Here is a 26,472-nt window from a genome sequence, read left to right as displayed (position 1 = left end):
TGGGCTATGTCCTTTCAGGATCCCAGGACCCTTCCTTACGCACAGCCTTGCCTGCTTCTAATCTGCTTCTAAAATGGGGTAGTGAGAGTGCCTTCCTTTTATAGAGTTCCAGGTCCTTGTCAGGTGACCACCCTGAGCAGCTTCAAGTCTCTCATCAGGTGATCTGTTGCTTAGCTATGGCCCACCTGAGCAAACTGGTTTCTCTACACTGCATCCAGCTCATTGTTCCAGGGGTTTCCCTTTAAACAGAAGATCATCTAATTTAATGACTCTTGATTGTTGCCCATTGTTAGCTCTCTGCTCAGTGGAAGGATTTATTCTGACACTTCTTGATGTTTTTAGCTCTAGAGGAGGTGACAGAGCCAACGTGAGGGCTCAGAACAATTTCATAATCAAAAGGGCAGTCACAAAGACTGGGGGACACTATCAAATTAGTCTAGCTTAATTGCATCACTCACCATGTCTACACTACCTGCTGAATCGGCGGGTAGTGATCGACCTATCAGGGATCGATTTATCTCATCTAGTGTAGACACCAGGGTGAGAGGTGGAAGCGGAGTCGACGGGGGAGTGGTGACCGTCAATCCTGCGCCGCGAGGACACAAATTAAGTGATTATAAGTCGATCTAAGATACGTCGATTTCAGCTACACTATTCTTGTAGCTGAAGTTGCGTATCTTAGATCGATCCCCCCCCAGTGTAGACCAGGTTGTGGAAAATTTCACACCCTGTGCAACATAGTTAAGCCGACCTAAGCCCTGGTGTAGACAACATTAGGTTGACAGAAGAATTCTTCCTTGGGGAGGTGGATTAACTACGCTGATGGGAGAACCCCTTCTGTCACTGTAGGTAGTGCTTACACTGAATCACTGCACCGGGGCAGCTGTGCGTCTATGTAGACAAGTCCTCAGTGTCTACACTACAGCTGTGCTGCTGCAGCATTTCTAGTGATGCTATAGGGGTGGGATCCACAAAGGGACTTAGGTGTTGAGATGCTGAGCTTCACAGTGCCTAACTTTTAGGTGCCTAGAACTTCACAAGAACAACACTGCACCCCACAAAGCTTGAGTTAGGCACCAAGGCTCCCTGTACAATGAATGGGGAGAGAGAGGTGCCTTAGAATTCAATCCACAAAAGCCAGAATGCAAGATGGGCAACCTGAGAGGTGCCACCAAGAAAGGGTTGTGCTAAGCCCTGCCCCTCCCTCAGAGCTGGGCGCTTAAATCCAGGCTTCAGGGAGGGGACCTAGCTCTGCTTTGAGATCCACAAACTGCCTGGAGTCAGGGGACTTAGGTACCCAAGGCACTTTTTGAGGGAACACATTAGGTGCCTACCTGGTGCCTCATAAAATGGCCAGAGGAGGAGGAGGTGGTGTCCACCTTAGAACCTTCAGCCCAGTCATGACCGCACTCATCTGGGATGTGGGAGAGCCAAGTTTAATTCTCCCTCAGGATCAGGGGTGGGGTGGCAAAGGATTCGGACAGGGGTCTATTACTCCTGCAGAACCCGCTCTAACCAGTGAGCTTTGGTAGATTCTGATAAAAGAGTCCCTCAGTCTCTCCTGTTGAAACTGTTGCCCTCTTGATAAATCAGGAAAGTATGATTGGAGCAGGGGAGCTGGACCCAGGGTCTGCCACTTCCCAGGTAGCTGCCCAAACCATCAGACTACAATGTTTTCATGCTGTCTTGCTCTCTTTCTCTGGCCGAATGACTGTTTATGTATTTATCCACAGTGGGCGAGACAATGACTCTGTTGCCCAGTGGTTTGGGCACCCACCTGGGAGGAGGGAGATTCTGGGTCTAGTCCCCCTGCTCCAATCACTCTTTCCTTAGTTATCCAGCATGCTACAGCTTCCCCAGGAGAGGCTGAGGGAGCCCTGTATAGAGCATTCCATAGTTCAGGGGTTAGAGTGCTCTCTCCTGAGAAATGGGAGAGCCTTGTTCAAATCCTGTCCCCCCTACCAGGCAGAGGGGGAACTGCACTGAGTTTCCCCACCCCAGGGGAGTGCTCTAGCTACTAGGCTAGGAGTTATAACACATACCGCCTGCTTTTTTCCCCCTGCGTTTTGAAGGGGACCCAATCCAGTAGGAATGCTCAGAGGCCACTTGCTAAACTGGGCCCCGCCCATAATTTAGACTGGTGAACTACTAACTTCCCCTGGTTTGTGAATCACCCTGGGCTCAGGAGGCCAGACGCTTAAGAGTGAGCATGTGCAGAGACAGGAATGTGACCTCCAGAGAATATAGGGTCATTTTTACTCTGAAAAACGTAGGCAGCCAGTGAGTCCAGACACTTATAGGAGGAGTTTTGTGGATCACAGTGGAGCCAAAACTGGGACTTAGGCACCTAAGTCTGGCACTTAGATGCCTACGCACCTTCATGGGTGCCACCCAATGCAAAATGGAGGGTGCAGATTGATAACAAGTGACAACGGCCCAGCTCCTCAAAGGTACTGTGTTGTCATCCTGCCATTGATTTCAGTGGGAGATAGGCACCTAAATACCTTTGCGGATCTGGGCCGCCATGGCTATGGACTTGCCAAGACCCACAATCAGAGCAAAAGGAATGAGCGCATTAGGCCAGAAGAGATATCATCCCATTGAGCAGGGCCATTTCAGGGGCCATTGGCAGTATCAGGAGCAGTCTAGCCAGCAGCTTTGTAAAGCTACCTCTGAAGAAAGCACAGGAAAGACATGCCATGTGCCTGGAAATAATTTTTGGTGGTGGACAGGTTTAAGAAACCATATTTTCTCTGCAATCTAGGGTTTTCTGTGTCCTACACACCACTAGGAACATTGCTGTCTTACAGAGAAATATCATCAATAAGCACTAAGCTCTGAAATACATTGATATGGCCAGTAGCCAATCCGCCTCAGACGTTTCTATATTTGTATGGCCAGATCTGGGAGCCCAAGTGGCCCGGCCTACCACAAGCCCTTTCAAAGGAGGCTGACGGAGGACGGTGCCCATCACACACTGAATTTCAGTAGGGTTTCAATGCCCTACTTTGAAATCACCAACCCAAGCCCTTACGGAGGTGAAACTCCAGCTGGCTTCAATGGGAGTTTTACCAGAGTGAGAGCTGTCTCTAAGATTTGGCCTCTAGCTAATGGTGTCTTTTACCTGTCTTTTTCAGAGGAGATCTGAAAAGTTTTGATCACCATTGCCTAAGGCCAGATTCCTTTCATTCCAGCCTCTTTAAGCAATCCTATTATTAGGACATTGTTCCATAACTCCTTCCAGCCACGATTACTGAACCCCTTGAAGTCCAGAGGTTCCAGCAGGTATCCAGCTTCTTGGACTAATATCCCAACCAACCCAGCCTCCTTGGTCTGCAACATTTGGTTGTTTCTAGGAAGCAAGACCTAGATTTTCAAAGGCATTAGGCATCTAACTCCCGTTGATTTCCCAGTCTGAAAATAGTGGGGGGAAGAAATGAAGATGTTTCAGTTTGAATTTCCAAAGCCTTCAGGTTTTTAGTTAGGAGGTGAGGGTGCAGCTGGTTTGTTTTATCTGTGTCTGTTCAGCCAGCCCTGATCCTCACCACCAGCCCTGTTGGGTTTGGTGTCTCACTTCAGCACCCGGGGTGAAATTAACCCACTATAAGGCCTAAGCACGATTTAAATCTTCTGCGGAGGGCTGAATTGAAATCCCTGTCCCCAACTTCCTCCACCTCTGTGCTTTTCTCTCCGCTGCCTTCCACCCAGACAGCCATACAAGCAGCAAAGAAAGACATAGGAACAGCTGGAGAGACCTTCTGTGACCTTGTTAGTATTAAAACCTCCCTGATGTGGCTGGCAGTTCTGACACCATTTACCTGTGATTGAGATCATATCAGTGCAGGGCGTGGAATATGTGTTGAATTACCTGCAACACCACTGTCAGGAGACAGCCAGTGTGTCATCCCCACGTCTAACAGGCAAGAACTGGGGGGATCTAGGCCCCATTGTGCTAGGCACTGCCCCCAATCCCTGTTGCACTTGTCTGTTTTGATACCAAACTTGCCAGAGTTAAAGGAAGGCACAACTACCGCTTGCTTTAAAAGACAGCTAACCAATGGTCCGAATACTGCAAGCGAAGATGCTGCAGACCCATATAAGGTGGGACTGATGCTATGGTGACCACTGAGCCAGTGCAGGAAAACAATGAATTGCGCAAAGTGCTTGAATGAATGGCTACCAAAAGACAGCAGCAGAGAGACCTGATCCCACGCTCAAAAAAGTGAATGGAAAAACTCCCAGAGTCTTCAAAGGCTCTGGTTCAGGCCTCATAAAGTGAGCAAACACCAAGCAATGCAACATAGGACCCTCAGTAGAGTAGGGCTGTAGCTCCCAGGAGTTAGAGATGGAAAATCCCTATTGCTATAGTTCGTTTTATCTACCACGTTTCCCCAGCCCATGCAGGGATTCTCCAGGGTTTTGTCCGGTTTAATGTTACCCCTTTGACTTTGAAGTGCCAGTTAGTGGGGCTTTCCAGCTGGAAAGCAGTGACTGGCTTATTTCTGAGTGGGAGGCAGAGGTACAGACCAGTTGTGGACCTCTGATTGCTTCTCTCTGAGTGGCTATTCCCCTGTCAAATAGAGCCCTCATTGTTAAAAATATATATAGATTGCCTGCTATCCTTCTTTGGTCAGTTTATCTCACTATGCCCTGCCCAACTCCTCTTCCTCCTTGACATCCCCACCCTTCTGATAACCGCAGAATCAACAGAACACTTCACACACAAAGAGACCAGCCACTTTGCAGAGATTTTTATTTTAATCTTCGTACATCACTTCTGATGGCGTGTCATTTTCATCCATCAGCCCCCCCTTACATTCAGTGTCAGGTCTTTAACATGGCCACTAGCCGGAAACTACAGCACCACAGTTACTTTCATTCATTTTACATTTTGTTGTTTGCATAATTTATCCATAACAACAGCACAAAATTACACAACACAGAAACTATAATAGGATAAGGACGCGTCTGCACCTGCCTCAGCACAGGGCTTGAGTCTAAGAAAAACTCTGCCAAGGAGCCTGTGGCTTCCCCAGCGGTTCAGTGGAGCACGTGGGTGGATAGCAGGCAGCCCTCCCACACTTGATTTGTCCCAAAGACCACTGGGACATTGAAACTTCATGCTTTTGTGCTGCACTAGGGAAGCAAAGAGCAGGATAACCCATTGCTTAAAGGGTGGGTCTACTCAGAAAAGTGACCATGTGGGGCTCCATATGTATTCTCTCTTCTGGAGGAGGAATAGCTCACGTGGATCCAGATGAAGGGCTTGATCAAAAAGCCTCTGATGTCAACGGGCTTTGGATCAGGTCCAAACGGAGCGTGTTCCTCAGGACTCATCTATGCAAACACCTAGGCTGCGGCAAGCTAATGCTGGGTAGATTGACACCTGGGCTTGCTGCAAGCTACGTGTCTGTCTGGACCCTGCTGCTGAGCACCAAACTTTCTGTAGTGCGTTTTGATCTAGCCTGCTTTGCAACTGAAGCAGATTAAAATGCACTAGGGAATGGTTGGTGCTCATCAGCAGAGTCCGCACGGGCAGCTAATGCAGGGTAGATTCACACCCCAGCTGGCCGTAAACTAAGCGTTCGCATGAACAAACCCAAAGTGCTGGCCTCACGCTCCCCGCTAGGGTACTGGAAACCCATCTGTGCTCAGCAGCAGCAACAGTGTAGGGCTTGTCTACACTTGAAACCCTACAGTGGCATAGCTGCAGTGCTTCAGTGTAGACACTACCTGTGTTCTCCCATCCGCACAGGTAAGCCATACGGCAATAGCTAGGTCAAGAGAAAAATCCTTCCATCCACCTAGCTGTCTACACAGAGGGTTAGGTCAGTTTACCTGTGTTGCTCAGGGGTGTGGATTTATCACATCCCTGAGTGATGTAGCTGCAGGGGGGCTGGAACAATCTGTGCAGTGGGGGTGCTGCGAGCTATTGATCCAAACTGTAAACCCTGGGTATGATGGAAACCACTTCAAGCCAGGGAGTGTGACAGCACCCCTAGTTCCAGCACTTATGCGTAGCTGTGCAGCTGTAAATTCCCAGTGTAGACCAGCCCTTAGATTCTGCCATCTGAGCTTAGCTGATCAGCGTTGGCCCCAGGTCAAATACAGACCCTTGTGAATGTTCACACAAGGATCTGCATACTCGCCCCAAGATCATGAAAAACGACTCCCCGTTCTCCTTCCAGGGCCCGATTCAAAGCACAGTGATACCAGTGGGAGCTTTTCCATTGACTTTGATGGACTTTGGATCGGTTCCTTACTGGGAGAATCAGGATCCCGTGTTGGTCACCAGGTCTGCAGTCGTCTAGGGCTAATCCGCTTGCTGATGATGCACAGGGCAGAACATATTCCATCTCACTCTTCCATCGCTTTATTGGCTTCTACCGGGCTAGGAATGGAAAACTCCTGAGATGGTCAGTGAAGCCAGCAGCTATGACTCAGAGACACAGAGGGAGCAGAGCAGATACAGGGCTTGATCCTGCCCCATTAAAGTCCATGGAAATTTTGCCTTTTATTTCAGTGGGCCCAGGATCAGGCTCCAATGACTGACACAGACAGTCTTTGGATTATAACCAACCTTTAAAAGCAACCAAGCAGATGGAAAGCACCAAAGACCTCTCGATTGCAAGGAATCAAATGTTCCTTCCCTGCCGCTGGGCTTTTGCAAACTAAACATAACCTTTATAAAAGTAAATTATTGTCTTATAACTTAAGTGCATCAAGCATTTCCTTAAATATGGTTCACACTGAAAATAAAGTTACTTTTGCTGTACAGTACATTTCTGATAGAATTAGGAATAAACTTTGTTGATACTATATGCAGGTGTGTCTGTGGAGTACATACATTTACACACACACCCCATGTGCGCTCACATATGCACACACCCAAACATACCAACCTCTTGCCAGGCGTTTCCCAGTTAGTGTGAGAGAGATTAGGAGTTTCTAGATGTCTACACTTGCATGAGAACGTCTATATTAAAAGTCCCTGTTTTTATCAATAAACACTAGAGCTGGTAGAGAAACAGGAAAAAAAATATGGCGAACATTTCTTTGAAATTTTTCCCGTTTTTCATCAAATTTTGCCAAAATTGCAAAATTTTAAAAGTTTTGGACCATTTCTATAGGAGGACGGAAATCATATGGTCAGAGACTCTAAGGCCAGAAGGTCACTCAATGCGATCATCTCATCTGACTTGTATATCACAGGCCAGAGAACTTTGCTGAAATAAATCCCAGTAAATCGCAGGGGGAGGGTGTGGGTGACGGAACTGTGAAAACTTTGCGCAAAGTGTTCCCTGTTTTTTCCTTTCCCCATCAAAATTCTGTCTAAATTTCAAAATAAAAAAAATAAATACATGAATAATTTTTTAAATCAACCCTTTCTATAGCCAGACAGGGGGGTAAACAGGAGATGGGGAATGTCAAAATTTCACAGAAATGTTTAACCTGTTTTTTCCCCCATTGTTAAAATTTCAAGTTGAAAAATGCAGCCCAGCTCTAATAAACACTTGGTATCTAATAGTAGGATTCTAATAAAAACATGACACTATGCGATCCATAACTTATTCAGTCTTTGGAAATACTGAGCTACAAAATATTGTTTGACAGTATTCCAGCAACACAAACCCCTTGCCCGCCATATCTGAAGTGAATTTAACCTGTAATGTCATAGACACCTGTGCCTGGCCAGGTGACACAGACAAGGCTCAAGAAGTGAAATAGGAGTTCTGCATGGAGTACAGATGGTCGATGGGGTTTCCCATTCTTGACTGCAGTGGTCCAGCTTCTGAAGTTGCTAGGAAACAGTCGCCCAGGTTGCTAAGTGAGGTATCGTCACTATCCAGGTCATGGAAAAGGGGCTCAGCACCTTAAAGTGAGGCAAACAAATGATGTTGAAGTATTATTGGCGATGGACAGTCCTAGCAAAGCACTTCGCAGTGACATAATGCTGTCCCCCAACAGAGCTAAAGGGCTGGACTGTGGGCGTTAAGCCACTGCCCACACTAGGGGGCACTGCTGATCCACAACACTCCAGCTGGAGCTCTGGAAGGCAGCCTGGGTTTCGGGAAGGTGCCAATCTCACCAGCTATGGAAACTCGCAGGGGAGGTGAGAACTGGCTTGTGTGTGTGTGTGTGTGTAAGTCAGGGTGGAATCTCCATTCAGGCTCTGTATTGGCGGGTGGAAAGAGACCTGCTGCAGAGGTGCCTAGAGATGAGCACTGCAATTTCCCAGAGGCTCTTACCATAGGGGTGCATGTGGTCTCCTGGCATCTGGGGCGGGGTCAGCCCTTGTCGGAAGGGGTCCGAGCTGTAGACGCCCTGCTCAATAGCCAGCAATTGTTGTGGTGGGGCCAGCGTGGTGTATGGGTTCATGATCCCCTCCAGGCCAGCGTTCCCACCACTGTTTGTCTGAGCTGTAAGACAAGGGAGAACTGATGTCAAAGAGCCAAATGTTGCTGTAGGGCCCCCCTGTTTCTAACCTCCCTGGGCTGCTATACAGGTCTGCACTCCAAACTCCTCCCCAGGCAGCAGTGTTGGGTCCCTTCTTACCCTCTGGGCAATTCTCTCACACACATCCCTGAACCCGCAGTCCCATGGTGGCACTCCTTACTCTACTCCACCAGCGGTAGGACTCAGCTCCCCCCTTCTTGCCCTGCCAGCTAAGCTTCTGGCCCCCTTTGGCAGCATCTCTCTGTGCTGTGCTGCTGTCATCCCTCCTTCCCTGCAGAAATGGGCAGAGATGTTAGGCTCCATCCACTCCAGACTTCTGGACAAGTCATAGCCCTGCATGCTCAGAGGAGAATGCTCTGTCAGTCACTCCCGTCCTATGCTTGGGGCCCGGATGGAGGGGTAACACACAGGTGGCTTTAAATCACCTTCACACACCATGTATTCTGGGGTCATTCCGGGGCCACCATGGCCTGTAGTGTAAGTTAGAGCCTCCTCAGGGCTGCTCTAACTGACTCTCAGCTTCCCATGACTCCCCGGGGGCCTTAGGATGCAGAGAACAGATGAAGAGCAGTGTGATTTGGCCACGTCCCCTCCCCCCCTCCCCGCCACAAGTGTAGCCCTCCCTCCTACTCCCTAGTGCAAAAACACTCCTTGCCCAGGGCTGTAGATCAGGACTGTTGTAGAGCCCTTTCACCAGTTCTGCACCAGCCAGGGGGCCATTCCCATTCCCCTTCAGGCTCCTTTCCACTCCCAGAGCAGCACCAAGGGGTCTTATCAGAAATGAGAATCTTTCCCTCCCTGGCAAGAGCGGCTTCGCCACCCCCACCCCTGCCTGCCCGAGTGCACTAGGAAGTCCTCAGAGAAGCACTGAGCCCTTAGTTGTCTCTGTTTTAATTAAAGCCAAACCATCTTTTCCTAGGTTCACCCCTAGCGGCAGCAAGAACCCTGACCCCCTTTCCCACACTAGCTGCCCTTTCCGGTCCCTTGCCCTTATGCTGTAAGCCATGTAATAAAAAGAAATGCTACTTCACCCAGCATGTGAACAACCAGCGGAACTCACTGCTGCAAGAGATTATCGAGTCTCATGCTGTGGCTGGGCTTCTAAGTGAGCTGTTTATCTTATGACAGCTAGTAACAGTTTCAGCTCTGCTGGCTAAGGGGGAGACTCCTCCACGCATGTAGGGCATTTCACAGCAGGCTAGTGGATGTGGGGGTAACACACCACGGAGCTGGGGGATCCCGGGCAGAGATCCTGGGATGGTGTCAAGTTCTGGAGTGCAGGGAGGGCCCGTCTTGCAGCAGAATGAGAGGTCTCAGCTAGAAGAGTTGGGTTTCTAGGCCAGGAACCAGGGGACACGGGCAGCAGGAAGTAAGCGCTGCCATTGAACTGGGAGTAGCAGTGCCACCGACTGGGGGGGCAGCATCGTGCAGCCGCTCTGTGGTCTCCGAGAGTGGTCGTGGGGGTCTCACGCCGCATAGGGATGTGGGGGGGCTTGAGTGGTACCTGAACTGAGCCGCTGGGTGTTTTGCTGATCTTGCTGCTGCTGCTGCTGCCTCCTTGCGAGTTTCTTCATCTGTTCAGGAAGGAAAGGGATGCAGAGGGTTGAAACAAGTCAATCTACGGAGGAGGCAAGAGCAAAGCTCTAGGACAGTGGTTTCCAGGAGAATATAGGGCCGAAGGGACCTCCTGGGTCACGAAGTCCTGTCCCCATATCGTCCCCCGAGGTTACGTACCTTCGCTCTTTGATTCTGGAACCAAACTTGCACGACTCGCACACTCAGCCCCGTCTCGGCTGCCAGCGTCTCTCTGACCTGGGATAAACGACACAGCAGACATCCTCAGTCTTTTACCCAGAGGCTTTGCAGGTTCATTCCAGAGGATTAATGGCGATCGGTGACCCAGAACATCGGGGAGTCTCCAGTTCACACAGTCCTCAGGAGGCCCAGCAGGCAGCCTGCTGGCGGGGAGGTTTCCTACCACTGGAGCCATCTCAGAGAGACAGAACCATGGACTGCACCGTCCCCTCCAGACCGTTTTGGGGTGGAGGCTTCGCCTCGAGGCCTGTGAACCCTGGAGCTGGCCACCCAGATGGTGAGTTGTGAGCTGCTTCCCATACGAAGCACTTATTTCACTATCCTCATCCTCTCTGCCTCCCTGCAGTCGCCCCTCCAGTTGTTTGCGCTCCCTCTCGGGTCTGGTGATCAGTCTAGACTGTAAGCCCTTCCTGGTAAGAACTCTCCTTAAATGACCTACGTGTACAACAACTAGTGTGATGGGACCCTGATCCCTGACTGGGCTCTCTGGGTGCTTCCATAGTAAAAATAATAAAGAATAAGGAACCACACAATGTGGCTCGCTCTCTGCCTCGCATGTACACACAAGCAATCAAATGCCTAGGGATGAGTCCCCAGTCTGCACTGGCTGGAATTTAAGGTATTTAGTTTAGCCTATGAAGCCTGGGGGAGAAATCTTGCTCCCAGCGGCTGTTTTGCCATTGATGCCAACGGGGCCAGGATTTCACCCTTAATGACAACGCCATGCCCTGGCCCAGAACAGGGGCCCAGAGAGGAGAGAAGGATGTCTGGTGCCTGCCCTCTCCCTCACATCCCCACGTGGGGATGGGGCACAAGCGCAGTGCTTGTGTTTGGGGGAGCACAGGGACTGTTCCCTCCTAGCTCCTCCAGGGGCACAAGCTGCACCAAGGGGGCAGGGAGGAGATGGGGACTATGCACCCCTCCCTCGCCCTCACCATCCCTTGCAACTAAGGCATGGAGTAGCATACACCCCCCTGTGTGATCTGGAAGGAGCCCCTTGAGCTCCCCACCAGTGGGACAGTGCCAGCAAGATACAATCTGGTCCTATATGGGCTGGGTCCTGGTTATCTCAAAGACTATCTCATGTGATCATACAGCAGCATTGAGCAAGCACTCCTCCTGTTGAGCCTGGATGTGACTGGGGGCAGGGCCTTCTTAGGGAGGGGTTCTCAGCTACGGACAAGCTTCCCCATCAGTTCACCAGAGCCTGAGTTTGTTGACCTTCAGGTTATTCCGGAAGGCGTGGGAGGGTAGGCAGATGGGGCTGGTGGGAGGACTGTAGTACTGGGGAATCCCAGACAGGTTTCAGCTGTGAGACAGACTGAGCACTTCCTATTGCAACTGGTGGAGAACCTCACAGCTGTGGCACGTGACTGTAAGATGCTGTCTTGTCCACGGACGCAAGATCACAGCCAGGCCCAGTCCAGCTACCTGCAGCTTCTGATCAGAAGAACTGGCTGGGAACATCAGAACAGAGATGGGGTCTATAATCTGGCCCACAGCCACTCAGGACCTTAAACACAATAGAAGAACTTTAAAGAAAATCAATGTCTAGCTCGACAGGGAGTCAGCGCAACAATTTCTGCAGCGGAGTAATGTTCTCGGGCAGCTCCATGCCCGTAAGAATGGAATCCACAGCAGCCTGAATGAGCCGTTAGCCTCGATCAGCGATGAGAAGGAGCCCTGCATAACAAACAATTACTGTAATTGAGCCTTGAAAAAACACAGCCGTGGAGCCGTAACTCTACATCTATCTGCCGGAGCACTGGTGGGAAAAGGCCCTTTTAATGATGGAATGGCGAGAAGGGGCCAGATCCCCAGTTGGCGTGGCTCCACTGTCTTCGATGGACTTGTGCTGATCTACATCAGCCGAGTAGCTGGCCCAGGAGGACCGCCAGTTGGAGGATAATATGAATCTCAGAGTTGGGTGAGGATGGAGTCAGGGATATATTGTCCAGTGGAATCACCAGGACAGACGCACTGCTCAGCAACTGCATCGGAGTTATTAGAGTCAGTAATCAGAGGTCCTACTTTCTTTGGGTTCAACTTCATGAAGTTCTAGGACATTAAGGTCCAGCAAACACCTAATCTGAGCACAAATTGCAGGTGCTTGGGACTTTTTTAACAACAAGACTTAAAACACTGAGAAATGTACAATAGGAAGGAAACAATCTTGCATTTTCCAGGAAATAGCCTGGATGCTCTAAGAGATCCTTTCCACCGCTAACTTTCCGGGATGATCTAAGTCAGTGGTTCTCAACCAGGAGTCTGGGGGTCCACCAAGCAGGGCCAATGTTAGATTTAGTGGGGCCCAGAGCAGAAAGCCAAAGCCCCACCATGCGGGGCTGAAGCCTGGGGCCCCAAGACCCACCACCGGGGCTGAAGCCGAAGGCTGAGCAACTTAGCTTTGCAGGGCCCCCCGTGTGTGGGGCCCCAGGCAGTTGCCCTGCTTGCTACTTCCTAACGCCAGCCCTGGCTTTCATATGCAGAAAAAAATATTGTTGTGGCACAGTTGGGCCATGGAATCTTTATAAGATGTTGGTGGGGCTTCAGAAAGAGAAAGGCTGAGAACCCCTGAGCTAAGAGATCCTTTCATCAAGTCCTTGGGACAGGGGTCGTAGCCTCCACTCTGTGTGGTGCAGCATCTAGCACACAGTGTCTGGGACAGATGCTGTCTTACAGAGACTACAGTCTAAACAGACAAGCCAAAGGGGGGATTAAAATCTCCATTTTACAGACAGGGAATTGAGGCACAGGGGACTTGCCCGAGTTCACACAGGAAGTCTGGGGCGGAGCTAGGAACCAAACCCGTTCTGCTGAGCCTCGTGCTGGTGCCATAACTACAAGACCGTGCTTCCCCCAGCTAAGCATATCAGTGGTACGAAGCAAACCCACTCCAAAGGAAGGATATTACTTGTTAATCTTCCTCGTGGAAGATACCATTCCACCTGACTCCCACTAGGACACTGAGAACCCAGGGAGACAGAAGCAGGCTCTTCCGCAAGATTTTTGGAATCTCTGGGGTACTGGTAGGTGCACTTCATGCCTGCCACAGACACCAGTCACTCCACCAGTCCACAGGGCATGGGACTGGGACTCTGCAGGTGTAAATCGGTGTCGCTCCAATGACTTCAGTGGAACTAGGAGGATTTACTCCAGCTTGGGGTCTGGCCCAGAGTCAAAGAACTACCCACCATGCAGCATGCACACAGGCGTTCATATGTATCCTTACAGCACATCGCCTTCATTTCTTCTTGCATGCACAGCTGGGAAATTTGCTCACATTTGGAGGTGCTTTGGAAAGCTGGGTTCCCTGGGTACCTCTGGCTGCGTGGGTACATGTTACACACACACACACACACACACACACACACACACACACACACACACACAACAGAAACAGAGCAGGCCAGATCCTCAGCCCATGTAAATCAGCACCGCCCCAGTGACTTCAATGGAGTGACACTGGCTGAGGATCTGGCTTGACATCTCCCACATGCAGACGGTTCTCTTCTCACTGTACCTTCCTGCATGGCTTGGAGGAGACCTCAAATGATGCTTTGAACGCCCTCCGCTGCTGTGTTGTCAGGATTGTCCTGGGTCTCTTGGGACGCTTGTGATCCTTGCTGTCCTCAGCACCTTTCCTGGGACCGTGGCCTATTTTGCATAGACTCTCTTCATCATCACTTTTACCTGAAAGAATTAAGCAGGCCCATAAAGGTGATGGGCAGAGCATCCAAGCTTTCTGGGAGGCGCGTCTTGGTTTAGCTGAACTGTACATTTTAACACCCAGATCCTCCAAGGGATTTAGGTGCCCAACTCCCACTTGGCCTTAGGAGCCTGAGACTTTTTGACTTTCAATGACTTTTAGGCTCCTAAGTCACTTGTGAACATGGGATTTAGGCATCTAAATCACTTGGCCACTTTTGAACCCTTAGTACATATAGCTACACCTTTTAAAGACTTTTTGCTGCAAGTTCCCCAGCCACCCTGCCAACCCTCAGTTACATAGATTTATTTACACTTCCATCTGGCCACATATATTTTGTTCAAAACACCACAGACGTTGGGGATTCCACATTGTCCTGCCTCCTCATAGTTTCCTATCCAGCCTCCTAATCACAAAATGGCAGCCATCTTCCCTGAGGGCAGCCTGGCTTTGCTGAAAGCAGAGGGGACGGCCATATTCACTAAAAGCAGCCTCGATTTTCCATGCAAAGCTCTTGTGGAATTTCTGCCATCTTGACTGGGGGAGATTTGGCTTCAGCACTGTTGAAAGCAAGGGGAAGTGGTGGCCAGTTTGAACAAGGGGAAATTCATAAGTTTGAATCCAGGATCATGTGAAACAAACTCCACCAAATATTGTGAGATTCGTAATAAAATCACACTGGTTGGTCACACCATAACAGGGCTGAGAATGGAAGTCTAGATGCAGCCTTAGCTATGGAGGCCCAACCCACACTTCCAGGTTCTTGTGTTAAGCACTTTACAAAGGTATCATTATTCCCATTTTACAGATGGTGAGACTAAGGCTCAGAGAGATGAAGTGACTTAACCAAGGTCACACACCAGATCAGGGGTAAAGCTGGGCCTAGAAGCCAGGACTATCCACTGTGTTGTGTCTTTATTGTACAATGACCTCCTCAAATCACCCTTCTGTTGTTGTCTTGTGGGTCTCATCATCACACGTTGTGCAAGGACAGTTTATACTGATACAAAAGAAGGGCGGGGCCATTCTTGACTGATCAGAAGATATTGCTGTGCATTCACTTACGGATCATAGATCAGGCCAGATTTAAATGTGTACAAATGCAGTTTATATAAGAGGACATTATGATTTTGGGTCAGGAATACATCCAAGGCAAAACACGAAACCATAGAAGCCTCTCCCTAGAATTCATGTGGGAGAACTTTTCTCTTAAGGACTAAAAATGCTGTAGCAGTCAAATATTACAGAGAGATAAAGAGGGGACAGGCTCTGACCCCCAAATCCAAAGTCTAGATGTTCTTCATAATTTAACCTGACAATGTGAAAGTGAGATGAAAGGACTAGCGCTCGATGTTTGCAGAACCGTAGGCGATAGGAGCATACATCTCTTCTCTGACATAAAACCACCCAAACTCAGGCACTTGGGGAAAAACAAGAATTAATGCCATGTGAAGTTTAAACTTGTTTCATATGTTTGTTAAAGATTGGAAGGAATTTGGGGAGGGTTTTCTCGGCCCCTTTTTTCCTCTATTCATTCCACCAATTTATGATGTAAGCAGTCTCCGCTGAAGGTTATATCCTGTGAGAGCTAGACACCTGTGGAGCCCTGCTTGAGACAGTAGTGTCAGCACTAGAAAAAGGAACGACGATTTATAAATCCATTTAAAGGAAAGCTGAACTTTCTACACAAGGACAGGAGGTGGAGCCTGAAGCCAAGCAAGTTGGACATTTCTCCCTGGAGGTCTAAAATACTTAACAACTTATAAACTCACTGCTTAGTGCCTCAGGTGGCAGATTAAAAGCTGAATTGTCCAAATGGAGGAGCAGGAAGGGAAGTAATTTTGGCAGCATGAGCAATACAGACGGATCAGAGTTCAGCCGATGAATTCACTGTATTTTCAAAGGCTGTAACTTATCTCTCAACCCCCGGACTCTGAAATGAGAGACTGTGACACTCAAAATGAGAGACAATGAGGGACAACCCACTTTAAAATAAGGGACAATTTTTTTTATTGGACACACTGGGTTTGTTTTTAAATCAAAGTACAAGCATACAAATAGCCTGGAACTTATGATGGTGAAACTAAACAATGATTCTGTGCACTAAAAGCATATTTAAGATGCTAAGGTGAAAATAATGCGAGCACTTGAGAGTCACGGGCTTTGGAAGAGCAATGCATTAAAGCAAATTAGTGATTTTTTTTATACTAATGAAATACAATAACACAGAAAGAAAGTTAGGATGAACCCATACGGTTAAGATCAAGCTCCAAACTGTGGAGTGAGGTGACAGAGGCGGGTATTATGGCAACTCCAGTTTTCCTGATCCAAGTTTGCAGCTCATAGGAAAGGGGAGCAGGTGGATCAGTGCAGTGGCCCCTCAGTTCCCCAGGGATGCTGACAGTCCTGGCTGCAGGGAAGAGCATGGGCAGGGGATCCCCCTCCCTGGCAGAACGGATCTGCCGGTGAACCACATCCTTGCAGCTGCAGATGGTCTTCCCGAAGCTGGACTAGAAATGTGCGTCCACTCACTTGAGCCTGAGATCCGAGCCACTGGAGAAACCCAGCCAGCCCAGCTCCACATCCAACTACTCAAGGAAGCAGGTGACTGAGGAGCAGTCCAGCAAGGGGCTAAACAATTGCTCAGCTGCCCCTTCCTTGGCCCTGGAAGCCAACACGGGTGCCTGAAGGATGCCCTTGATCTCAGGCTCCGAGAGGAATTTGGGGACCTTCTCCCAGTGTAGGGAAGCCCGCAAGGTGTCCCTTGCTCCACTTGCTTGCAGCATGGCAGTGACTGGTTGCAAATGTGAGATGTGACAACATCACACACCAAGACATGCGGCTCCAAAAAAGGAACGTGGCTGAGCAGCTGAATCGGGACTTCGCAATGGCAATGCACAGGACTGAAGGACACCTTTAAAAATTGGGGCCATGTGTACGATGCCATGTGTACGATGCCCTGCACAATGCAGGACAGTTGAGAGGTATGGGTTGGAATAGCTGTTCCACGCAACTAACAGCTCATAGGATTTGCTCCAACAGTCTGGATCACTGGTCTGTCTAATTTGGAACCCGTTCTATACCACAGGAGACCATTGTTTCATTTTATACAGCATCCAACCTCCTAGTATGCCAGACCAGTTCACTGATTCATCCACTCTGGGCTCTTATCTCCTGCCACCCAACAAAATGGTACAAATGGCCTAAGACTGCCTAAGACCTTCTTTCCCATGCAGGTCATATTAGTCACTATTTACCTCTTGGGTTAATAAATGTCAATTTCACATCAACAGACATCAATATCCATTACTCAGTAGAGCTGGCTGAAATTTTTCAACCAAAACTTTTGTTTTTTTGGTAAAAAAAAATTCAGATTCAACCACATCAAAAAGTTTCACCAAACTGGGCTCATTTTGCTGAATTGCTTGGGTCGAAAATACTAAAAAAAAAAAAATCTGAAAAAATCAAAACATTTCATTTTGACTTTTTCTAAATGAAATGTTTTGCTTTTGGGTTCAAAATGACTTCATTTCAAAATTTCCTTTTGTTTTATTAAAAACAATCAAAAATGATTCCATTTTCTTGAGACTTATCATTTTGTTCTAACTGAAATGAAGATTTTTTGTTTCATTTTTATGAAACTTTTATGAAACAAACTTTATGGTTTGCCAAAAATTTCTAACAATTTCATTTCCAGTTCAACCCCAAACCCTTTTTTTCAGCATTGCCAGTGAACAGAAGAGCCCATTATCTGCCCCCCTCTATTATTCAATTCCATAACTAAATTTTCTAAGCCAGTACAGAATTCTGGGGTACAGCTTAAAAGAAAGACACTGTACAAAATACAGGCCTGCGTGCTTCCTACAAGATGCCGACTTTGTCTACTCCACTATCAAATCCACATTTTAAAATCAGCCAGTCTGAAAGATTCATATCCAAAAGTTTTAAAAGAGCTGTCTGCAGAGCTTTCTGGACTGTTCATGTCGATTTCCAGTAAGTCTTGGAACACTGGGGAAGTTCCTGAAGACTGGAAGAAAGTTGAGAATGTTTAACTTAGCCTGGTCTCTGCACTTATCTCACTGCCCCACAGGCTGTGTGCAGAGAGTGAAGCATCCCTTTCACAACAGACTGAGATTCAGTTTGGAAAAGAAACATTTTATGTCCTTGAAATTCCACAAGGATTTTTTCTGTGCTCCTGCATTAAGCTATTGGAGACAATAACCCACTGGGTCTTGTCCTGGTCCAAGCCCCTGAACATCAACCAGCTGCAGCACCTTCACAGCTCACCCATACTGCAGCAGAAGCCTGGGCCAACGTGCCTCCACGGACCGTTCCAAGAGGAAGCGTTTCCGTGATGAACTCACAGTTGAAGTTCCAGACCAGGCCAACGAGCAGGTCCAGTTCCAAAGACTTGCGGCTAGGGAAAAGACATCGCGAGGGGCAAGCGGAAAGGCTCCAGCTGGCTGCACAGAGTGAGGACAGGGTTTCAGAGTGGGAGCAGGCACTTGCTTCCCAGTTCCTGGAAAAGGAACAGCGGCTAAGGGAGGCGAACATTGCTCAGCAGAGAGAACCATTTGTGTGTCTCAGATCTATCCTGTCTGCCAGAGCATTGGCTCCTGCTGCCTCTCCCACACCACAGCCCGAGTCCCCTGCGATGTATCCTCAGTCCATAAACAGCTCGGAAAACTCCGTTTGGGTGACCCATGCAATTAGTCCCATGAGCAGCCAGGCAGGGCAACTTAGCCCCATGTAGGCCTTAGTCTTGACCCCCCTTTTCATAGGGATACCTCCACCCCCTTTCCCCAGTGCTAAGTGTGCAAAAAGAGGGACGGAAGAGAAAGGAGATTGCGGGGGCCAGGGGACATGGCATGATGGGGGTTTCTGTCTTGTACATGATTTCACAGTTTGCACTTCATGCTCATTTGTTGTTGTTCTTTTGGAAAAATCCTGTTGTAACTGGTGTTATGGTGTTGCCTGTCTGGCAATGGGTGAATGTTGTACGGTTTTAATACATGTTTATAACTAAAGCTTTTTATGTCATCAAGAAAGTTTATTACTGTCCCTGCATCTCATAATACAATCTGATTTGAAATAAAGGTGAGCATGTGATGAGGGACAATTAGGAATTAGTAAGCAGACCCTAAGCCTCTATATGGTTCCGAACAGCAAGCCACACTTCAATCACTGCCTTATACGAATCCATATTGTGAATCATGCCCCCGCCCATTCCATAAGTCATCTTGTCATTGGCAAGTACATTGCATGGCAACCAGCCCCCCCCAGCACTGAGCCCCCCCCAAATCAATTAATCCCCCCCCAAGCACATTGAGAAAGGTGCTCGTCTCCCTCTTCCATTGGGCTGTACACGCCCGCAACGTGGAAGGGAGCGCAAAGCTGCCTTGACTTCGGTTGCCTGGGCACAGCCAGCTTCAGCTGTGGTAGCTGCACTTTCTGGCTGTGTGTATCGGCTCAGTGGCCCCTCGCCCGCACAGGTCCTTTCCGGGGGAAATAGCTCACCTCTGGCTTCACAAAGATGGGAGGGGCACAGCAAGCCACAGTGAGGGGGACAGCACTGATGACACTGGCCTCTAAATGGGTCTGTAGCCACCGCCAGTGGGTTTTCAATCTGCCCAAAGCACATTCAACCACCATTCTACACCTGCCAAGAGCATAATTAAACTGTCTTCTGCCAGGGCCTTTGCAATCAGGGTATGGTTTCATAAGCCAAGGCAAAAGGGGGAATGCAAAGTCCCCTGGAACAACAGTGAGGACAATAGCTCCATTGATGACAATGTCATGTGGTGGGAATAGTGTCCCAGCCTGTCCATGAATGTAGGCTCCCAATCAGCAAAGAACCCTTGTCTCATGAACTTTCCCAGTGCAGCCTATGTTGGCATTACTAAATCTCCCTCTGTGGTCCATGAGGGCTGGCATAACAGTGGGGTAGTACCCTTGTAGAGGGCAAATTATGGGCATGAGTCCCACCAATGGCTCCAGCGCAGATAGGAAACTCCATTCTCTGAAAGCCAGCAATTACCTCAGGAATATCTCTAATGCCCACCTCCTTGGGGTAACCCACACGCCTGATTGCCTCAGAAACATCCGCCACTGATTTACCCACGAATCAACTTTCCAACACCAAACTGGGTTGGCAACGGACCTGTAGCAGTCTAGTGTAACCAGCTTCCAGATGGTTATAGCAACCCGCTTCTGACCTGGGAAGGGTGCCCTTATACGTTTGTCTTTACGCCGGACGGTTGGGGCAAGCTGCTCACAAAGCTCCAGAAATGTCGCTTTCTTCATGCAAAAGTTCTGGCCCACTGTTGGTCATTGCAGGTCCTCATGAAGATGGGATCCCACCAGCCTCCATAGGAGGCATCAGTGGCTATATTGAGTGTCATGAGCAACATTAGTGAGTGTGAGTCTGCCATGCCTGGATACGCCTCCTCCTTCTCCATGTTAAGCTCTGTCAGATGCCTTTGGTGGGTCAGAAAACACTGCCAAAATGCCCACCAATGTCTCACGGAAGCTCTGCCCGTTTTCTGACACAGGAGTGAAAGTGCAAGCAAGAGAAGTTGAAAAGGAGCCTTCCCCATGTTGCTCGGCTGGCAGTGTAGGCAGGCTGTTCAAACTTCCTGTAACGTGCTGGGTGCACAATAAAGTTTTCCCACTGTGCACCACGGTCAAAGGCCTAGAGCGGCCACATTTAGAGAGAGCAGTAGGTAGTCTGCAGTATGGTTGGTTTGACTCGGGTCTGCGTGCTGCACTGTGGATACCAGGTTTGAAAATTCTTAACCTAGGGTTAACAATCAGTGTAGATGCTCTAACCTGGGTCAGCTGACTTGAGTCCCACTAACTCTGGGCTTACAGTGCAGTGGAGACATACGCTCGAGGAATTCAATTTATTTAACTTAACAAAGTGAAGGCTAAGGGGTGACTCCATCACTGTCTATAAGTATCTACATGGGGAACAAATATTTAGTAATGGGCTTGTCAATCTAGCAGAGAAAGGTCTAACATGATCAAATAGCTGGAAACTGAAATGGGACAAATTCAGACTGGAAATATGACGTAAATGGTTTTAACAGTGAGAGTGATTAACCACTGGAACAACTTACCAAAGATTGTGGTGGATTCTCCATCACTGATAATTTTTAAGTCGAGATTGGATGTTTTTCTAACAGATCGGTTCCAGAAATTATTTCGGGTTGAGTTCTCTGGCCTGTGCTAAACAGGGGGTCAGACTAGATAATCACAGCAGTCCCTTCTGCCTTGGAATCTGTGAATCTTTGGACTTGCAATACTTAGTGGGAATTGAGAGCACCTGGTATCCTGTAGTGCGCACTCATCATATAGCAGGATCAGGCCCCAAAGTCATTTTAGGATTATTTATTTTATGGTAGCACCAAGAGGCCACAACAAAGACCTGGGCTCCTTTGTGCTGGGTGTTGTACAGACACATAGTGAGAGGCAAGGCAGTAAAGATTGGGCAAGAAAAGAGAGAGGGGCTGTGACTCGCCCAGGGCCATGCAGTAGGTCAGCGGCAGAGCGAGGTACAGAACAGTTGTCTCCTGTGACCCACTCACTGACACCTCCTGGATTTTATTATTGCTCGTTTACTTGGGAACAAATCCACGGAGCTCTCCCACCAGTTTATGTGGTGTCTGCATGGCAAATTAGCAGATGCTGCAGCAGGAAGGTAACCACCAGTGTTCCTGTTCTGCTTCTGTATGGTTGAACCAGAAGCTACAGAGGTAGGGATCTGAAATGCTTTTGAAAATCACTAAGCACTAGGAAATTGTTTCAAACCCATTTTTATCCTAAGGCTGAAGTTATCTTGATTAAAATAATAGTAATCCATGAAGTGTGCATGGTTTTTTTTAAATTTAAACCGTTAATTAGTGATTTTTATGCCCCCCACTGTAATTTTCTATAACAAAACATTCCTTTTCATTTTTTAATTCCTCAGTTATTAGCCCAAACTGCTTTAATTTCTTCACCCCTCAATGCCTCCCCACAATTGTTCTCTCTAGCTTGTGTCCCATGCTGCTTAACTCAGTGTGGCATTTTGGGACCCAGCTTGCACAGAAGATGCTATGCAATGAACACTTTATTGAGTTGCATAATTAAGAAACCTTATTTATGACTCAAATACTGTACTGGTAACCTCAGTTATTAATCCTCAGAGGAGCATCATGAAAGCACTTGTAAAATGACCATTTTACTGTGTATGAACTCTCCTCTAATGTGCTGTAAATCAATCATAACCTTTCCAGCAGAGCTCCTCTAGGATCCTTTGGGGAAGTGTTTATGGTAATTACACCTATAATGAAGCTAAGCGGCTTGTTTTAACAACATGATACACACAGTGTGGGCAGGTTTGGAAGGGGCTTCATTGAAGGGATAAGCAAAATGGCAGTAAATAAGGCCAACCTTAGAGGATCTGGAAAGGGTCTGGGAAGAGTCTCCCAGCCTCTATGTTCCCATGTGGTCACAAGGTCGGCAGTGATCTCACCAATCAGGGGACCCTGCTCATGGGGAGCTGAGACTGACTCTGGTCAGTGCAATGCAAGCTGCAAAGCAGTTCTAGGAGGTCTGCACTGAAGTCAGAAAAGGTAGATGTGGTCTTTGACAGACATGGGTGTGGCCTGGGGAAACTCCAGCTGCGCTCCACACCTTGCAGGCTGTAATTTAAAGCAGGTAGTTGGCTGTGATCTCTCTGGCCCATTTCCACAGTAAGAATCAGGGGGGTTAAGCAGGGCTCAGAAATAGGATGGGCCACACTGAAATGCCCAGATTTGCAGACATATTTTTAAAAAAGAAAAGGAGAACTTGTGGCACCTTAGAGACGAACAATTTATTTGAGCATAAGCTTTCGTGAGCTACAGCTCACTTCATCGGATGCATTCCGATGAAGTGAGCTGTAGCTCACGAAAGCTTATGCTCAAATACATTTGTTCGTCTCTAAGGTGCCACAAGTTCTCCTTTTCTTTTTGCGAATACAGACTAACACAGCTGCTACTCTGAAAACAGACATATTTTTGTTTCTCTTTCAATTAATTATGAGAAACAGTCAAACCTTACTTTACCTTGCATGGTCTCTTGAAATGTGTGTTAACTACTTATGCTAAACAATCTGTTCCACCTGGTATTTGCAGTATTCCAAGACCCGAAGAAGCTTGTCTCTTTCACCAACAGAAGTTGGTCCAATAAAAGATATTACCTCCCCCACCTTGTCTCTCTAGTGTCCTGGGACCAACACAGCTACAACAACCCTGCATATGCCTTACTAAGGCAGTCTAGGAAACTGGGAATTACTCCAGGTAGCAGCAGTCCACAGAAGATACATTCACGCGGGACCAGGGAATTTCTCTATCAGTGGACAATAATTTGAATCACAAATTCTAGAAAGTCAGTGAGGATCTCACACCCATTCATGACCTCTCTGTCAATTGCGCTAGAAAAACATAACTTCAACATCAGCCAGACTTACAAAAAGTATATTCGCAAAATAGGCAAAAATTGTTCCTAGCAAAGGGAGGAAGGATGGCTCTGTGTTTAGAGCATTAGACTGCAATTCAGCAGATCTGAGTTGACATCCCAGCCCTGCCACAGACACCATATGTCACCTTGGGTAAGTCACTTGATCCGTCAATTCCTCATCTGCAAAGTGGAGCTAATGATTCATTTTCCCACTTTACTTCTGTTGTGACTATTTAGACCACCAGCTCTTCGTGGTTAGGGACTAGCTCTTGCTATGTGTCTGTACAGTGTGGGCCCTGACCTCCATTGGGATCAGTAGGTCCTACTGGAATAGCAATAAATAAATAATAATACAACGTTTGTGTGTTGAGCTCTTCCTCTCCTGATGTCTGCAGCAGCTGCTGGACAGCCAGGGATGGATCTTGGGAAACTGAAATGAGGAGATGCTCTGTTCTACTGCTGGGTGTTGGGCTGAAAGCACATTTCACGCTGAGGCTGGGGTTGCGAAGAGCTACCTCAGTACAACTGATAATGATCATTAAGACTTCAGTGAGATACAGCATAGATTTTAAGATTAGAAGGGTTCACTGTGATCATGTAGCCTGACTTCCTGCATCATCACACGGGCCATAGGACTAGTCTGAATTCATTCCTGCTTCAAATCCAATAGCTGTGGCTGAACAAGAGCAGATCTTTTAGGAAAAAAACAGCCGATCCTGATTTTAAAATGTCCAGTAATGACGAATCCACCACGACTTTTGGTAAGTTGTTCCAAGAGTTAACAACCCTCACTGTCAAAAATGTCACCATATTTCCAGTCGCAATTTGTCTGGCTTCAATTTCTAGCCATTGTAGCTTATTATATCTTACTCTGCTAGACCGAAGAGCCCTTTATTATCAAATCGTCGTGTAAATACTGATAGACTGTGATCAAATCACACCTTAACCTTCACTTTGTCACAATAAATAGATTGAGCCTAAGGCAGGTTTTCTAATCCTTCCATCATTCTTGTGGCTCTTCTCTGAGCCCTCTCCAATTTATCAGCATCCTTCTTGAATTGTGGGCACCGTATCCATCAGTAACTGAACCAGTGCCAACTAACTAACTAATCCCTCGCTCTTACACAGCACTTTTCATCAGTAGGTCTCACAGTGCTTTACAAAGGAGGTCAGTGTCACACAGAGTTAAAAAACCTCCTGGCGCCTTCTCGATATCACCTTGTATAGTCATCCAAGGATCGCATTAGTCAGCAGGAGAGGAGTGGCACAGTATTGCTCGAGAGATTTTGCTGCTGGCATCATCATCATCATCGCTGTTATTATTATAGCTGTGCCTAGAGGCCTGAGTCCAGGATCAGGGCTCTACACATGACAAAAAGACGGTGCCGATGTGCAAGAGCCAGAGGGGGATAGGACAGGCAGATGGGAGGAGCACAAGGTAACTAGTCTATGATTGGTGTGGTAAGCAGCCGTCACAGTGCAGCTGCCTAACCACTGTACTTAACTGGTTCCCTATGGCACCCCTGACGTTCTGCATGCTTCCAGCCCTGCTCTTCCTTGAGCACACGCACCTGGTGTGGCTAATAGGCGCCGCCGACATGGAACAACATGCTTTATTAGCCGCATGCAGCTGCTTTCCTTTCCCACCCCACAGGCAGCTTAGGTTCAGGGGGCAGACCGGTCACACTAATTCCCACCAATCTCTGGCGGCTGCTGCAGGGGTTTTCTCTTCCTCCCTCTCCAAGAAAGAAACCCACTCTCCTTGCAGGCTACTGGGAAACCAAGGAAGGGGGTTTGCTCACTGGGTTTCACATGCAACATGTAACTGCAGGGCTAGCCACTTTTTGGTTCCTTGCCACGTTGTGTATGTGTAATGCTGCATTAACACCAGTGTCCTGCTTACATTCCAGTGTGGGTCATTCCATTCTGCTGCCTGCAGTTCCAACTGCACATGGCATTCTTATGCCCATCCTAAACCACTGTGCAGCAATACGGTGCAGTTAGACACCTGTGATGCGTGTTCCTCACCAGAGGTGGCTGCATTTCAGTAGCTGGTAAAGCGATGCCTATATAAACAGCTATATTCCACTAAGCGTTATGTCAGCTTCTGCAGAAGAAACTGCTGCTGGACCTGAACTTTCCCAAAACTAAAGGGGTCAGGCCCATTTCTATTCAGAAACTACGCATGTTTGCCTAACACTATGTGTAATTTATCAATAATTATATAGGGCCTAAAAGAAACCCTCAGGTCTGAACTTGGTGGCTTCAGTCCATTGCTAGAGACTTAAAGACTAAGGAACCTGAAATTTTTCTGCTCGGGACAAGTGACCCTGTTGTCTTCATTTATATCCCACCGCAGAGGTGATGGCAATAAAACTCTCTCGATCTCACTAAAGGAAGGCTGAGTGCTTGCGAGCATCTTATGATGATGCCTGTAGGTGTTCTACTGCCCTGATGCTATTTCCCAGCTAGCGTCTGGCTACTATTTCTAACCACATGACTTTAGGAGCGCAGCAGGACATTTTGCTGTTAGTGTCTGACAAGTGCAGTTCAGTGGACAATACTGGAGCCGCTACAGCTTTCAAGACATGACAAAACCACCCGCTGCAAACAAACGGGTCTCTGCACTCCACTCTGCCAGTGATGAAAGGGGGGGGGGGGCAAACTCCCCAAACACCTGCTCCAAGAATCCATCGGGGGGGCAGGGGAAGTTGAGTCGGATTTAGTGTGGTAATGCTTTTAATTAACTCTGCCTTTAAAGCCTTCCGTGAACGAGGTAGGAATTAATTAATCTTTAAGGCTCCTCCTGACGTCACATGGGAAAGGGCTGGGGGCCATTTATATTGTCTGTGTTGCCCTCTGGGTGACCCCACAGCTCAGTGGGGAAGGGAGCCGGGCCGGGTGAGGTGGGGGGGGCAATCCAGGGCTACTCGATTTCGTGCGCGGAGATGAAAAAATTCTTTGGTTGGAGGGAATTAGGGAGAGGAGAAATGTTAGTACACTTTTAA

The 26,472-nt window shown here is 48.0% G+C and overlaps 1 protein-coding gene across 1 annotated transcript in view; it reads right to left on the bottom strand.

The window, feature by feature from the left end:
• Positions 1 to 7,390: 7,390 nt before the first annotated feature.
• LMX1A (LIM homeobox transcription factor 1 alpha) overlaps positions 7,391 to 26,472 on the bottom strand; it is a 142,069-nt gene continuing 122,987 nt past the window's right edge. The window contains exons 5-9 of the mRNA XM_084636416.1: positions 13,796 to 13,965; positions 10,192 to 10,269; positions 9,962 to 10,031; positions 8,250 to 8,420; positions 7,391 to 7,873 (exon numbers count right to left, since the gene is read on the bottom strand). Coding sequence (XP_084492542.1) covers positions 7,713 to 7,873; positions 8,250 to 8,420; positions 9,962 to 10,031; positions 10,192 to 10,269; positions 13,796 to 13,965 — 650 coding nt within the window. The 3' untranslated portion in view covers positions 7,391 to 7,712. The remainder of the gene's footprint in view (positions 7,874 to 8,249; positions 8,421 to 9,961; positions 10,032 to 10,191; positions 10,270 to 13,795; positions 13,966 to 26,472) is intronic.

This window comes from Lepidochelys olivacea, assembly GCF_965140295.1.
Source record: "Lepidochelys olivacea isolate rLepOli2 genome assembly, chromosome: 8".
Taxonomy (NCBI): domain Eukaryota; kingdom Metazoa; phylum Chordata; order Testudines; family Cheloniidae; genus Lepidochelys; species Lepidochelys olivacea.
Note: the sequence above shows the minus strand (reverse complement) of the source record. Positions and strands in the feature narration are given on the sequence as shown.